Source organism: Monomorium pharaonis, unplaced genomic scaffold (genome assembly GCF_013373865.1).
Source record: "Monomorium pharaonis isolate MP-MQ-018 unplaced genomic scaffold, ASM1337386v2 scaffold_576, whole genome shotgun sequence".
In the NCBI taxonomy this organism is placed as follows: domain Eukaryota; kingdom Metazoa; phylum Arthropoda; class Insecta; order Hymenoptera; family Formicidae; genus Monomorium; species Monomorium pharaonis.
This window is the reverse complement of record NW_023415886.1, coordinates 26,271-43,356: the sequence shown is the minus strand read 5'-3', so window position 1 is coordinate 43,356 and position 17,086 is coordinate 26,271. Positions and strand designations below refer to the sequence as shown.

At 38.9% G+C, this 17,086-nt stretch overlaps 1 protein-coding gene across 2 annotated transcripts; it reads right to left on the bottom strand.

The window, feature by feature from the left end:
* Window positions 1-3,682: 3,682 nt before the first annotated feature.
* On the bottom strand, window positions 3,683-15,101 carry LOC105840058. 2 transcript variants are annotated; one of them, XM_012686791.3, is made up of 4 exons: window positions 14,886-15,101; window positions 6,243-6,512; window positions 5,027-5,284; window positions 3,683-4,743 (listed from the first exon to the last, which is right to left on the bottom strand). In XM_012686791.3, exons 1-4 carry the CDS (start codon window positions 15,084-15,086, stop codon window positions 4,621-4,623), a joined length of 852 nt encoding a protein of 283 aa, XP_012542245.2. In that variant the 5' UTR covers window positions 15,087-15,101; the 3' UTR covers window positions 3,683-4,620. The 2 variants fall into 2 exon arrangements, with proteins under 2 accessions (XP_012542245.2, XP_036150906.1); XM_036295013.1 differs by lacking the exon at window positions 14,886-15,101 and adding an exon at window positions 14,745-14,879.
* Between the last annotated feature and the right edge of the window lie 1,985 nt (window positions 15,102-17,086).

Here is a 17,086-nt window from a genome sequence, read left to right as displayed (position 1 = left end):
CCACCGATGTTCGTATTGATTTTACCAACAGTCATCGTTTACTCGTCGATACAACGTATTTCGTTCGACAATGAGAGTAACTTTGTTTGATTGATAAGGCTAATCGGAAGCACCGATCGTCACACTAAGCAGTCGCTCCGCCGTTCTTCCTCGCGATCTAATCGATCCGATTAATATTCCCCTCGCGTCCCAGAGATCGTACACGTATATTCTTCATTTATTATCTTTTAATTTTGTCTCTGTATCGCACAGACACGCACAGACACACGGGAGACACGTATGACATACTATAAACGAGCAGACAAACGACGTGCAATATATATACGAATGTCTGGTGACGCGTTTCGACTTTCCAATGGAGAAATGGCTTATCGGGAAATCACGTTATGTCCATGGACAGGTTTAGAAAATTATTCATAAAAACTATTTTGTTCGCGCAAAAATTGATTTCTGTTTGTAAAGCGAACCTATTCTCGTAGAAATATTGATCACATTGTGGAAAAACATTTGTTTAGGCGTAAATAAAGGAATGATTTAGATTAGAAAAAGCCGAGAAATTCACAGCTGCGAAATGTGCGATTATTTGGCATTAAGGGAAAAGATGTCTCGCAAAAGAAGTTCAGTTGTCACACCCAAGCAATTGAGGCGTGAAGCCATATGCGGGATTAGATAACATTTCAATGGAGATGGCAAACAGGATAATAAACGGTGTTTATTTTCTGAGACAAGAAAGATGAGGAAGATAAACGAGAAAAAATTAAAGTAAACAGAAAAAAAAATTAAAAAAGCGAGGGCCAAAATGTACTTTAGATAGAAAGAACGGGATGCATTCTATTAGAGAATGTTTAACAAAAACGAATAAAAATAAGTAATTGAAACTTAACGAAAATATTACAAATAGAAGAGATATAGGATATGAAGCATATCACCGGTTTCTTAAATATTTTTGCAGGGTTATTTTAGGTAGTCCTTTGTGATTTTCTTCGCAACTAATTTATTTTCTCGCAAATCAATTGTAAAAGATAAATAATCAGTCTCTCTGTACACATTGCTAGTAGAACTAAGGTTTTGTACAAGCACTTTATTCTTTAAAAGTTTTGAAACTTATTAGGTGTACAAATTTATTCGGTGCCTTTTTACATAAAATTCAAAGTTTATTCATAAAAATCAAATAGAGGTTTAAGAGTTTAAAGTAATTTCCATTATTTTCTGTGACTCCCCCCTTTATTGACAACAGTTGACGAATACGGGAAAGACGGTAGTTTTGAGTCAACAAAGACTTTTCAAGATTTTCGAACTTCTTCCACTCTCTTAAAGTATGTCAGTTAGGTTGGGGGACGGCCGTGGAACAGGTGACATTTCGACGAGAAAAATGAAGGAGAGTTTAAAATATAAATGACATCTTTGTCTTTTTTGTGACATATGATGATCGAATGTTATTTCTGCTGTATATGATAAAATCTCCAAAATCTCTGATAATAACTTTTTGCACGTTCTGTGAGTTACCAGTATTATTACCCAGAGTAGAACAAATCATTTCCAAGACTTTGGCAGCATTATTTTGTTTATATAATAAAATAACAAAAAATACAATGTTTTAAATACTGCTTCCCGAACAGGCATTGTGTTTACTGTTGTCTTGTGATGTCTATTTCGTCAAAATGATTTTGGACAACGAAGAGACACATTGCAAACTGGAAAAGAGTAAAAAAATATTTTTTATTAAAATGGAGTTATAAGACATCGAATGTAAAGGTACCGAATTAATTTGTGCACTTAATGAAAGATAGCAAGATGATCTCCTCAGAAGATCTCGCTTGGTTAAAATGATAGCGATTGGAATATTGGAGTATTTCGGGGACATTCTGTATAAAAGAAGTGCGGCAATATCGCGTGTGTAGTCTGCGTAAGTTGTCTCCTTCCGCGAGATATAAAAGAAATGATCCTTGTAGAAACAAGTATAGGCAGGTACTGTTTTATGTTCGCTGGAATTCTTCTTTGATCACGGTTTCGCTATCTTATCCTCCCCCCCCGTCCTCCCTTTCCGCCAAGGGTTCGCGATTAATGTCACTGAGTTCGCGGATTCGGCGATATCATCTAAAATACTTTCATGTGTTTCATGAGTTTCGATTTCTTCGAACATATCGTCACGGAAAATCACTACTTTAAACATTGTTAGTTATTCAACTACTCATCTTCCCGAAAACTGGGGACTTTTGCGCTTCTCAAGACACTCGTTTCTTTTAGAAGAACTTTACGAAGGATTGGAGTCCTTTCTACGTGAATGCTGTTACTCGTATGATTATTTCCATTTGACATGAGAGAATGATACGGAAAACGCGCCTATTATTCTGCAATTATATGATGGTGGCCTACGTTTAACGATAGACATATAGAAAAATGTCTTTAGTTATTTTTCGCTTTTCTTCTTTTAAAATTATAAAATTCAGAATATTATACTTTTGAATAAATTTGATGCTTATGATAAATTTATAATAATAGCTTTGCAGATATATAAATTTATAAAATATTTGAAACAAGCATTTAATATTTAAATACGCACTGAAAAAAATGTACTAGATTGAAATAAATATTTTTTCAAATAATACCAAGCAGAAGTTTTGTAAAAAATAAATAATATTTATTTCAAATAAGATATTATTTTCTATAATTTAGAAAATGTATTATACATTCTCTATCAATCTAAGAAAAATGTATAATACATTTTCTAAATTATAGAAAATAATATCTTATTTAAAATAAATATTATTTATTTTTTACAAAAACTTCCGCTTGGTGCTATTTGAAAAAATATTTATTACAATTTAGTAAATTTTTTTTCAGTGCAGTATTTTTTTGCGTGTACAAATTAGTCTTGATATCTATATAGTATACGTAATATCAAAAACTCTTTACAATGAAATTATAAAGTTTAAAAAGTGTACAGACTTGGAAGCTCCAACACTGGACGAACAATTTCGCGTTGGAAAACGGCCGATTGAAATAGGTCGATCACAAATAATACGTTTCGACTTTCTTATCATCTTTTAATCTAAACTTTAGGTCTTAAAGCCTACATGGAACGATCTCTAATGGGCGCGTTCAACAAAGCAGATCAATAAGCACTCAGTGCCTTAATATAATTTTTTTTTACTTTTAGTTCCTCGTTGGATTTAAAAACTAATTATAATAAAATTTCACTGAGCGCTCACTCACCTCGGCTTTGTCTGCTGAGCGCGACTAGTAATAAACTGTAAAGTAATTAGAGTGTTATATGAAACATTAATGAATTCAATAACCATGAATGTATTTTGAATGCATAAGCCGAGTTAAAACAATTTCAATCGTAAGACGATCTTTATCATTTGAATTTTTAAACAGCAGAATATGTAAAGAAATGTATGTCAATAACGAAATAACACCGATTCCTTGCATGCATATACGCGAATTTTATTAGATTTTTCGTGCCCTGATATGAGAGGAGATTCTCTTTCTTCATATAATATGCTAGAGCGCATGCCAGATGAATAAATAAACGGAAGAGTTAAGAGTTTGATATAAGTTAAAATCTCATTCTATCCATTTCTTCGTATCTCAAAAAAGAAATGTCAAATATATTGTAAAATTAATTTCGTAGTTAATGAATTGCTGAAACAATGAGGTCTAAAATGAAAGTTGAATATTGAATTGAGGCGCTTTATTTCGTTTCTCTCTATGCCCATCGTAAAATTCTGTCGTAAAATTCCAATTGGAACGAGTGCAATGCAATTGACAGTAATAAAGCGCATTCCGATGACATTCTACGTTTAGTCTTTAAGTGCCGGTCACAGTAAGGATGGACGACTGGCGTCGCCAATTTCGCAAAGTTGCCACAAAATGGTTTTGCAAAACGTTGCGTTAGTCAATGTGGCTCTTCGCAGGGTAGTATGACACATAATTACATCGAATGCTGAGAAAATAAATTTGTAAGGGAGACGGAGACGCGTTTGAACGTCAGACGATATTTGAACAGTTCGAGTACACGGCAATAGAAAAATTTTCACTATGTTCTTAGATAGGTTCAGTGTTCTTCAGGTTCGTAAAAGAGTTCTTCAAAAGTGTAGAAAGATGATCGAAAACCCTCTCGACGAAGAGGCGTAATACTCGAATTGTTTAAAATTGCTGCGTCGCTCAAACGCGTCTCCTTCTACTCTACTTTATGTCCGATAAGTGGGCGACTCTTACGCGGAGAAAAACTAAATCTCTTGCTTTTTTTTTTTCGCGCAAGAGCGGCGCAATTATACACAGCGCCTGTCTTGAGATGTACTCTGCGTTGCTCTACGCAGTTTTAGTAGTCTAACGTCATAAAATAATTTGCACCATCGTACGCGAGGCCCTTGCATTTCATCGCGCGCGTGAGTAGCTTCTGGTTTTTTTTTTCGTCTCTCTTTTTCTTACGTTGAAATACGCGTAGACGTCTTACACCGACGCGCTGCGCGCATTTTGTATAGAATATAAATGCGTGAAGAAGCTCCCCCTCGTTCCTTAGGCGCTGATTGCCGTTTTGTGCGTGTGGTAATCAGCCAGACGTCTTTCCCCCAGTCGAGGGAAGAGAACCGGAACCGGAAGAACGCGTCGGCTTTACAGAAGGGCGCATGCGGTGCCGTGCATCACCTCGGAGATGAACATCGGCGTGCCGGCGCTGAGGCCGCCGTCACCCTTCGTCTTATCGTCCTTCTCGTAGTCGCAGTCGAAGTAGTGGCTCTGCGACAGAGAGAACGTGGTGTTTTGCGGCGTGATGACGATTCACGAATTCGCGAATACTGAAACTGAGCGAGCCGAGTCGTCAAAATGAAGCTCTTATTTCAATTTTTCTCACTCTTTTAATGTCAGTTTCCAAGTTTTAAAACAAAAAGAAATTTATTTTCGACGTTTGTACATTTTATCATCGGAACATTTCGAATTTTCGAGACTTCGATGAATCTATTCGGAAATATGTATATCGAATCACAGCGGAGCAACGTGTGTGTCCTTACAAACGTATTACCTGGCAATCCAAACATCTGCAATGATCGCTCATTTTGCAAGTTATGCCCCACTGCTTCGCCATTGCCTTGTAGAACTCTTTGCTCGATTTATGATGTATTTTCGGTTCTTTGGTCTTTTTCCTGTTTCCACCCCCGGGACCGCCACCCCCGTCGTCGTCACCCCCGTCTTCGGTGTTCTCTGTGCTCTTTTCTGTACTGGAAACCTGCTCCTCCTCCCTCGCCTCTCGTAGCGCATTGGCTGACGATTCCATTCGTGTCTAAATTGCAAAATTTTCGTGATTAAGAAAAAAACTGAAAAATCAACGGAATAAAGAAAGAGAATGGCAAACTTTTCGGATGACCGAGATTCCAAAATTTTTTCATTAAAATTACATTTTTTATAATTCTTTGAACCGTTTTTTACAATTCTGGTTTCGAAATTTCAAAATTTTACATCTACCATGGCGGATTCAATATGGCAGAGTTAATTTTAAAATAGTACAGATGGGGATGCACAAATGAAGGTAACGAGAGTAATAAAGCCTTGTGTCCAAGATTCCAAAATTTGGTCGTTCAATTTGGATGCCAAATATAAAAATTGCTAGAAAATCCCTAAGACTTGCAGTGATTTGTATTAATAATGTAAGCCTTTTTTCAGTAGAAAGCCGAAAGGAAATAAATGCCCTATCTTATTCGTTAATTAAAAATTATTAGAGGAGACGTGGAATGCACACGGAACGCTTTGATGAGAGTGCAAGCCCGTGGCTAGTAATCGCTACTGGCAACAGCCAGTCTGTAGTGTGACGCGACTTGTTTGTTCCGTTGCGACGTGTGCGACAACGTGGCGCGAACTGTCGCACGACGGATCACAGGCGACTACGCTGTACACGCGGTGTACATCTACGTCCAATGTACATACATCCGACCGTTAATCTCGCGTCTCGCATTTTCCATCGGCGAGCCATTTCGTGGGTACGATCGACCTCGGGGGCACTTCGGGCCATGCACTTCGTATTCCGCGGGTCCCCTCCCTTCCCCCCTCCGTTTTTGCGTAGGATTAATTAACCGCGTATTCCTACGCGTAATCCTTGGAATCGAACGTGGGTCGCGCAAACGTGGTTTTCGGTCGAAAATGTCGGGCGCGCGTTTTATTTTGATCGTGTCGGCGACACAATATCCGATCCCACGCGATATCAATTAAATCCCGGATTGAAGGTGCGGCGCACTCTCACTCACCTCTTCGAGAACGTGCTCGTACGAGGGCGGGGGCGAGCTGGGGATCGGCTGCTCGTTTCTAACCGACAAACAATTTTTGTCCGTTTCCGCCTCGGGTGCATCCGCAAACTCGTCTGTGCCCGACGGCAACGATTGATTAATTTGCTTCGATTGCTGTTCCTCGGATTCCACGCTGTCGCTGCGACTATCGCCGGAGCTGCGCGACTTCAGCATCTTCGAGAAACGGAGCTTGAACGGCGCCAGCTTGACGAATTTCTTCGTTCTCGTGGCCTACGGAAAGGACGGAAGATCGTGGGTTTTTTTTTTGCTTTCAATTCGAGAGTCAATCGCGAGATGGGTTTTTCATTGAGAAGCCGTTTCGCAAGTAATGGGTATTTCCGAGGATTCTTACGGCGGATGAAATTATTCGATATCCTACATCCTGAATCAACTTTGAAAATAATAGCTGCGCAGAACGCAATTCCGAATGTTTAATACCTAAGAATTTGAGTTAAAGAAATGACGGGAAGAATTGAGAGCTGTATCAAACGGCAAAAAAAAATTTCGTAATAATTGAAACGGGGATTAGAGACAAGTGCAAGAGCAAAAGAACGAAAAGAAAGCTGGGGATTGATAGGGGATGAGATGACAAGATGGGGGGGCGCAACGTGCAAGAATATAGAAACTCGTTCCCCTCTTTAGATAATCGATAGCAATTTCGAATTTTTCGCTTCGAAATAGATGGCTCGGGAACGAGAACGTTACTCTATACCCGCGAGATCACGCAACTGCACCGGATGCATCTGTCGTTGACCTACTGACCGAGTTTGCGGATATTGGCGGTCGACGTACCGCCGCCACTCGACTTGGTGCATTTGCGGCCGACTTTACAGACGCGAACAGCTAACCCCGCCCTTAAGCTCCTTCCGGAAAGGAGAGGTCGGCGTGGGAATCGAGGACGAGGAGCCCTGAACGATGATTCTGGCAGGTTGTGCCCGCTCGATATTGTCATTTCGATTCGCGACGGCATCGCGAAAGTAATATTTATCGTCTTCGCGCTTCAAATAAAATATAAGATCGGACAACTCTCTCTAAATTACCATTAAAATATTGCTGTATCGATAGAGATTTTGTCACGTGCGCACGTTAGCACTTTAATCTGGATCGAGACTGAAGTTGCCGTTCATTAATTAACTGAATTTCATTATTGAGCGTGATGGATGGCGGATAACGAGATTCCGAATCTCGCAAGTAAATCAGGATAAACACATGGAAGATTAAAGTGTCGGTCTTCGTCGTCGTGTTGAGAGCAGAACTGCTAGATAAATCGATAAGATAATAAAGACCGAGCCGGAGAGATCACCTCTCGATTGTCTCTCATTCATTCTCTCTCTCTCTCTCTCTCTTTCTTCCTCTCTCTCTTTCTCTCGCGCGCGCGCGGGTTTCTGTGCAAGTGGAGTAAGTCGCACCTAAGGCCAGCCCTTCTACGCCGACATTCAAATTGTGTCACCGGATCCTTGCGGCCCTTGACAAAGTCCGGGAACAATAGAGCAGCCAGTTTTCCGATATGTATTCGTAAGTGGAACAGGCCTGCTTGCGGTCGGACATGTCAGCAGTCGCGCTACTGGGATTTGTCGAGGCGCGCTCGGCAGATATTCGAAATAATCTTCTCCTCTCGCTTCCCTCGGACTTACGATCTTTAGCGTGCAATTGCGAAGAAAACGCGGAGACCATTGCGCTCGAACGAAAAATCACGAGGGCTTAAAAGCCTCGACTTTAACCAGGGATTGAGAAAATCTGAAACGAAAATTTTATTGCAACGGAGATTGAAGGAACTCGCTCATTAAGCGTAATTCATTATGCATGATCAATTCCGTTTAATCATAAAAGAGTTCAGCTTGATATTCGTGAGCTCCGTGAGGTGAGCCAAGTTTTAATCGGAAATGCGAAATGTAACTCGCGCGTCCGACCAAACGGCCGAGTGTAAAACTCTGATGAAAAATTCCATCTGGACAGAAATCACCGCTCGGCAGATAAGATGGACGGATGGGGTGACGTTTTATCGCACAAATGAAACAGGCGACAAAGTAGGTTGCATCGTTCGGCGCGACGGAGGGATGTGAGAATCCACGCGTTTCCACCCTCCATCATCCTCCCACGCCCCCTTCTTTCTCTCTCCCTCCCCTCCCCCGCCCTGCCCCTTTCCCTTCTCCTGCGCAGGACTGGACGGCGTGTCAGTGGCCCGAGCTAGTACCAACGCATTCCCATCCTGGGCCAACACCTCTCGTCCTAGTTTCCTTCTCAGCTGGCTTCATCCACCCCTTGGTACTTTCATCTCTGTCCAGGAATACCTATCAACCGACCCCCTTCTCTCTTCTTCCTACTTTCTCTTTCTCTCTTTCTTTTTCTCTCTTTCTCTCTCTCTCTTTTTTTCTCTTGGCAATCTCTCATGTATGTACATCTATGGAGTTGGCGTTCGTCTTCCGCTCGGTGCATTTTCACTCTTGTTTTTTCGTTCCATTACAGTAACGCCGTGTGTTTACATCTCAGTCTTGCTAGAATACGTTTCGGCGTTTATAGATTGCACGATATTCTCCCGCTCGTATTCTTTTCTCGTTCTTCTTTTTACCGGAAAAATTGCGAGAAGAGTGCCACTTGAATCACATGAGTCACGCTCGATTTTCCTTGCGTTCAAAAAACGTCTAGCAATTTCAACGTACTAAAAGAGAATTTGAGCTATCATTGCTAATTGTGAGATAACATTAAAAAGAGAGAGAGAGAGAGATATTGTAATTAAAATCTTTTCCTCCTAACGTGAGTCGTTTCTCTCAAGCAGATGGTTATTTAGCACTAATTGCAGAACGTAAATACGGGGCTGTAGGAGAAAGAGGACGTGAACTGTTTGGAAAATCGCGACGGTGAGGCGACGATCGCACATTATGCGATTTTATTAAAAACTTTTCGGAACGAACGTCAGAATGTCTTATGAATATTCTATCGAAGCGCAAATCGAAGAATAATTTACGAAGGCAATCATTGTTCGTCTGTCGTGATGATTAATCGACGTGACATATCGAATAAGAAGGAGCCGTGTAGATGAAACGGGGATTTATGTCGGTTTTTTAAATACTGGGCACGTGTTCCTGTCAAACTAATCCCTCTTCCCCCTTCCTTTTACTACTGTAAACGAAATCTCGTGATTTTTAAAAGCAGAGGGTCCGCGAAAGTCGTCCTCGTCGAAATAGAAAGCGGGATTTTCAGGGCCGAGAAACGAAGCGTGGCGGCTATTGTTCCGCTCGTTTGTTTTCAAATACGTAAGCGTTAAAAATATAAATGTACATCCGTTTATTATTTCGCGGCACGCTGGGAGCAATGCGGTTAACGCTTTGACGACGTAGCCGTAAAAGTCGTTTGGGAAACGAACGCGCCGTTTGAATGCCCCACGGGAAGTCCCGCGATCGAATTGGGGTTTTCAGCGCGGATCGTATTTTGTAAGGGATAATTGTGTCGCCGGCGGCGATGGAATGCCAATGACACCCGATCGCAAAATTTCCAGTGGATTTGGGTCACTCGGTGTCCTAGGGTCTCGACGGCGCATTAATGACAGCTGTGCAGTGCGAGTGAAATATCGCGCACTCGGGGTATTCTGAAAATTTCCAACAACTTGACAGCGCCAATAATTCATTTCTTATTCAAACCTCGTAATTTACGTTACAAATATACGAATGGTAATTTTCCTTTTTTATAAAACAAAATATACGAGCGATACTTTCTCTCTCTCTCGATGAGAAGTAGAGAGATCGAACGAACGCGACGAATGTTTCTCGTCGTTAGATGTAATGGAGAATTCATATTGGCGGATATTTGACATTCCGATATCCGACAGAAGAACATGTTTTCCGTGGACTTCATCTAACGAGATTTTTCTCTTCTGAAAAAAAAAATCTTTCTATCGAATATCGGTTGTCACACGTCGACGGAAATAACGCGAAATAATCTTCCGGAATAATCGCTGTTAATGGGCGTCTGGATGAATAGTCCTCCAAAATATCAACGTCTCTGTAATGCGCTTCCAATAAGCGACAAATATCGCGCGAACTGTTCGGAAACAATCGATGCTTGACATTGTCGGACGCCATTGCCCGCCACACATCATTTACCTCACGTCTCGCGCCATCAACATGAAACACATACTCTCTATTGAAACTTTTCGCGTCTCCGGGCCGGGGTGTCGAGAACACGCTGACATAATACGTTAACGAATGAGAACAATCGTTGACTGGATAAGTTGCGTGATCGATTACGCGTGCAAGTGAATATTGCGTTTGAAAATAATTCTCTCTCTTTTTGTAATTATTTTATCGAAAAATATAAAATTAATTTTTATATTTCTAATTGACTTATTACAAACGTCTCATCTTTGGGACATAAATTTTGTTATAAACAAAATTATTTTAATTAATAATGAGTAAAATAAGTAATAACAGTAAATTTCGTCTTTACATTTAATGCAATACAAAATATAGATAGCGAACAGATAATGCAAAATTGATGGAATAAATTTTTATTCGATTTAAGACTCCTGAATACTCTCCGCAGCCATATTTAATTCGTGACGTCAGAGACGAGAAATATGCTGAGAATTCTTGCGTGCCATTTCTAAATAAAAAGATATTTCGATGAAATAACACTTCAGGTTTCAGATTGCTTTAGTACATTTTTAATATACGAACCAAAAGCTATATTTTTCTTTGACAGTTAATATACAATCGTTTCGTACGAAGCCTAGTTATATGACGAAATACGCAGTTGGACAGCTGTCAAAAGGAGCGGAAAATGAATTTTTCATGTTTTATTTACTAATCTTAGTTTTCGGGTAATTTTAGGAGTCTTGCAAATACGTCATACGTTACAGCAATAGCACAAAACGAATAACAAAATGCAAGAATAAACTGGATTGTCAGCACGTCACGTTTCGCAGGTGATAGCTCTTATTCTTGCCATTTATGATTGTGTCGTCATTGTCGACACGGAGTTCTCGGGCTAAGAAACAAGGAGTCTTAAAATATTATAAAATGTAATATTAATACTCAAAATGGTAAATATTTTAGAAATAAAATAAAACGTTCAGGTAGAAGATTAATAATAATTTTTTTAATCATCAAAAATTCTTTGCGAGTGAAATATGTATGAAAGGAAAGTATCAAGAATATTTAAACTTTTTTTTTTTTGAGGATACTATCAACATTCATTATGTGCCTTACAATTATGAGGATCGTCATAAATTATAAATTTATCTATAACTTTCTTAAAGTGTACGATCCGTTTGAACTGAATGAAGTAGATAATAAATTAAGTAGATAATGAACATATAAATAATAAATGTGACAGAGTGTGCAGTAAAAATGGAAGAAGCGTAAAAGCACCCGAAGAAGTGATAGAAGCGTCTATTAAAACCGGCCAACAAATTATAGGAAACTTTTACGACGTTCCACCGGTCGACGACTAAAATCCAACGTTATATTATTCGCGCAACGTGAACAGAGACGCCGTTTAATTATAAAATATCGACAGAATTGCAAACACTGTAACTGGATAAGCATGTCGTAGAGCGTATACTTTTCTGATGAAGAATTTTGATGACCGGCTCTCCGATCAGCCTTGTCAATTTTGATCACTGTGTATCAAAGAGTATAAAGAAAGGAGGGTATCTTCTGGTGAAATCGGATACACATCGTCATCAAAGGGCTCCGAGGAGAAAAATCTATGAGAACTAGTATCGACTTTGTTGAGTAAGATGGCGACTGATGGCGTCCTTTCAATAGGCTTTGGTTCTTTCGTGGCAATACTTGGAAATGTTCTAGAATATAATTCCAAGCTTTGATTATCTCGTAATTTTTGAATGTAACAAACAATAACTCGAGATTAGTTTTGAAAATTACGAAAAACCATTTACATAAATCACTTTTTCGATAAAAAAATTTCTCATTTCTTCTATATTTTGTATTGTATTTTTGTATTGAAAAAGAAAGGAAAAATTATTTTTTCTTTCTATAGGAAGAGTAATTTTCTGTACGAAAAATAAACAAACGCACAATGAAATTCTTTTTGTTAACATTAAATTATAAGAAAAATATAATTTGGGAACTTAAAATATTAATTATTTGTACATTAATCATAGAATGATTTAATGGCGACATTGGATAATCTTCAAAGATCTGATGTCAGTGCATCAATTATCATCGAAACTTGATGATAATTGGGTGTTATAAATTCGATATATCAACAATCTGAATATGTTTTATTTGGATTGATTACATATCTTTTAGCGTATCGTATATTATTTCGTCACATCAGAACTTTGGCGCAAACAAGAAAGTAGAAATTGCTCTCCATTAATTATTGCGTCGAGATATTCGCGCACGGAATATTCAATGCACCACTCGTATTTGCACTATTCTACCGCCATCATACGTGTCAGGAATACATATCGAGGGTGCATTATCGCTTGTAACTGGATATCTCGGTGAAAAGCACGTCGAAGTTTCTCGAGACGCTCTCGAGCGCCTCAGACTGAAAAGTTTGCGGGTCATTCGTCGAATTTCTGGCTGCACTTTTGTCACTGTCAGAACGTGTTACCCGTACGACATGCTTCAATGATCGCAGAGAAAGCTCAGCTCTATGTCGCGACGAGCAACCATATCGCGTACACGAAACGTAACGTTAGTTTCACTTCGATCGTTATTAATCTTAACTTACGCAGGAATCTTTCTGATATTATTTTGGGTGAAATAACAATCCCTTTTGTACATCTCGCATTTTTGTGACACATTAATGCAAAGCAGATTTTGCAATCGCATAATGCAAATGTCCGCGTCAGAGACAGTTTACTCGCGGCTCTGTAAATAAAAAAAAAAATGAAAAATACGACGGACCGATTAATTTCAATTTATTCTGGACATATGTCCCACTTTAATATTTGAGACAGCGTGGTTCCGTAATTCCGCGCAATCGCGTTTGTCGGTACTCATACGGTACAAGACTTTACAACCATATTGTAACAATATTGCATAATCTTACGTGTTGCAATACAATGTTTCAGAAACATTGTTAAAATATAGACGTATAGGGTGATTTTGATAAAGCAATATTTTTAACACATTGTGAAGATAAATTGTTAAAATTTTATGTATACATATTTATGTATATGCGTACATATTTTCTGATTTATCAAGTTTATAAGTAATTCTACATCCTTTGCTATTTCTAGTTTTAATTACGTAAATTAATTATTTTTTCTTTTGCACACAAAGGAAATAGAAATATAAAAGGACATAATAAAATAATTATAGAAGGATCATAATTATAATCGAAAAAAACGTGTAATTTGTTTCCTTTATTAGCTAAAAAGTCGAAAAAAAAACCACGGAAAAGTTATTCTATTTTTTATTAAATCATAATTAATATGAAATTATTCTATCGGTTTTTTATGACCGAGGAAAAAGTTTGTTATATAAACCCCGTAATAATAATAATAAAAATAATAATAACGTGAGTGTATTTGCCATTCTAAGTCGATATCACGAGGGTTAAGAAGGATGGAGTTCGCGTTCCCCTTTTCGATGGTTGATGAGTAACACGTTCGGCTTTATTCAAGTCAAATTTATGCGTGTTGCGATTTCACAAATGAAACGAAATGAAGTAATTCTGCTAAAATGGATAAATGACTAAATGACATTCCAACTCTAAACGAGAATTCCTGCTCTTCTTCGCTCACACGGCACGAAATGCATGTTTTGCGAAAGTTTAAAATATAAAAAATGCGACCTGAGCGGACATTGGCAAACGTAAGTAAACCTGCCGTCCGCCACACGTGTTCTCCACACAATGCCGCGTGACTTATATTTGTAATATTATTTTTTTATTAACTCTCATATATAAGAGGCGGGGAAGCGCAACGAAACGTTCGACGCCTCGAACTTTTCCAAGGACATCGCCACCCGGATCGCAAGGCGTCCGCCCAGGCGTGGTCCAATAGATAAACGATAACGTGGGGAAACGTCCACGCGAAGTTATCAATCTCTCGACGCGCGACATCTCGTGGGACATCGTCGGCGGGGCGGATAACGCCAGACACCAGATTATCACTTCCGGAAAGGGACAGGTGCGCGTAGGAGGTTGGTGGCGCACGTATGTGCGAAGGGGGCGGTTGCGAAACGAAACGTGTACGCGAAACGGCATGCCGGGGTGGTATACGTCTCTTCCGGTGCGCGCGGAAACCACACGCACAAACGTGTCAAAACAATCCGCTCTCTCCGCCATCGTTTTATTGATCGCGGCTTGTAGAGACACGCGTCTCGAGACACCGACGCAATTGTACAACATAGAAGGGTTACAACGTACACACAATCACACGCGTGCGCGAGCGCGCGCGCACACACACACGCACATACAGCACACACACACATACAGCACACACACATACACGCACACGTACGCACGCACGTACACACATACACGTACCGTACAAAACTCGCACGTAGGGTAGCTGTACGTTGTCGGGTTTCACTCGTTTCGTTCAACGCGAAAATTTCGTCTCGACGACGGATCTTCGCGAATGTAACGTCGACGCCGGATTTCTCGTCGCCGTCTCGTTGTACTCACGTGATTTTTTCCGCTTACGCGAATCGCTGGATTTCCCTGGCAACAGATATGGCACGAGCGCTCGGATGCGTGGTGACTCGCGCGAAGTATCAGACCGCGACAGCCATGTTGGGCAGGGTGTAGCGCCCCTAACCGGCCTGGCTCGAAGTACTGCTCTCTCTTCTTCACCCCCTGCCCTTCGCTTGCCTCGCCTCCACCCATTCGCCCACCCTCTCGCTGTTAGGCTGAATGAAATTCTCGATGCGCGAGTCATTAATCAATCGAGAGGCTTGGCTCAATAAACATGTTATATAAAATAGGATGATACAAAACACGGTTCCGAAAACACCGGATGTTTCTTCAACCACAGCTTTTACAGCCAATACTGGGATAATTGTTCTCTTTAACAATAGGTATCCTACAAAAACCAGACAAGTTCAAAAAGATAAATTTTCGCAAATTAAAAAACAAGATTTATCTTCAGATCATTCCGTAACTATGGCAATTTTTCTCAGGAGAAGTAAATAGATACAAGAAATAAAATTATAAATTTTGATTAATATTTTAAGGACTCAAAAAAGAAAACAAACTCTGGAATTGTTTTTGTTGAAATTTTACATTTACTACTTACTCATTTTATAACATTTTACATTTATCTTCTCTTTTGTTCTTAATATTAAATCTCTCTTAGTACATTTATGAGTATTTCGTGTCTGATCGATTTTTATTCATGGAAGTGTCTCAAAATCTTAAAGAGCCCACCAGTATTTACGTATTCCATTTTTAAAAAGCTTGGAGTGTTGAGGAAAAGATCTCAATTTTTGATTACAAAAATACATTATGCTGTAAGATGCAATATGCAGCGTGACTATATATAAAGATTAGATTAGGTTTGACATTTTTATTAGATTTTCTAGGAAAAAACTCTATGAATGTATGAACTGTGGATTTCTTTAATCTAGTGTAACAATATTTATACAGTTTCCAAAAACTAAAGGAATGCTGCCTTAGGAGAAGCTATAGCTTCTTTTAAAAATCATTGTAAGAATTTTATTTTTATCTTAAGAATAACCTTTGGAGATTTCGCGACACTCTGTCTGCATTTTTAACAATATTTTTTTATATATTTCTATATTTTTGTAAATTAGTATAATAGTAAGAAAAGTTAGCAATTATTTTAATATTTTTGTACTTCCGCACATCTTGTTTTTCCTTGTGATCGGATTTTCTGTAAAAAACAGTCGTTTCCGCAATTGAAAGATGCTTCTTATGGAATACTCCTTTTTGACAAATGCGATCGAGCATCTTTGCTAGGGAAATCCCTAAATCTCCCCTTAGATGTGCAGTTACGCGTCGCCGTGGAGGAGATGCGCGACACGAAAGACGTCAGGATTCGACCTTCCACGGAAACGATGAGATATCGGTTATGGAAGATGGATAAGGGAACTGTCGCAATTTATATCGGTTTTCTTCGCGGTCGCTGATTCTTTGTTATTATTACTTTACTATCGGTCGTCATACCGATTCACCTCGCTAATACCTCCCGCGAGAATTTCGATCTTTAATATGTAATCAGACTCGAGATTTGGATCCGACGATCTGTCGCGTCAAGGGTCCCATATTTCTCCTGAGATTTCAGAGAATCCTCGAGGTTTTTGAATATTTCAATTAAAGCTTTTCTTTGAAATTATAATATTTATTGTTTACATTAACAACTAATTAAAAAAATTTGTTCAATTTACACGAATTAATGAGAATTATTTTAATTGTAAGTGACCTATAATTGACTGACACTTTTAAAATAATTGTTATATAGACTCCCAATATTTATATGCCTTTATCAATATTTATAATAAATCTTCAAACTCAAATTTCATGAAAGTAAAATTTATTTAAAGTTAATTAATTGCGCTCGATGGAGTACGAAATTTACTTTAGGGGCAGAAAATATACACATAGTATATACAGATAACAGTACAATAGCAATAACCGTGTGAGAAAGAGACGCCTGGTCCATTCGTCACATTGTCACCGTGCGAAGCATTAATATTTCATAGGAACGCCAAAGACTATCTTCTACTCCATCACATCATCATTTATCCATCCGTCTGATTATACAATACCGACAGAGTAAACTGCTTGGACTATAGTTCATGTTTTCAAATTGTTGGCTTGAAAACGACTAAGTAAAAAATCCCGCAGATTTCCATTTCTATCTTTCA

Coding starts and splice junctions, on each gene's coding strand:
- LOC105840058 (XM_012686791.3), bottom strand. CDS start 15,086: ATGGGTGGAGGCGAGGCAAGCGAAGGGCAGGGGGTGAAGAAGAGAGAG. Junction 6,513..14,885: donor GCGTAAGCGGAAAAAATCAC/GTGAGTACAACG, acceptor TCCTTTCCGTAG/GCCACGAGAACGAAGAAATT. Junction 5,285..6,242: donor ACGAGCACGTTCTCGAAGAG/GTGAGTGAGAGT, acceptor TTTGCAATTTAG/ACACGAATGGAATCGTCAGC.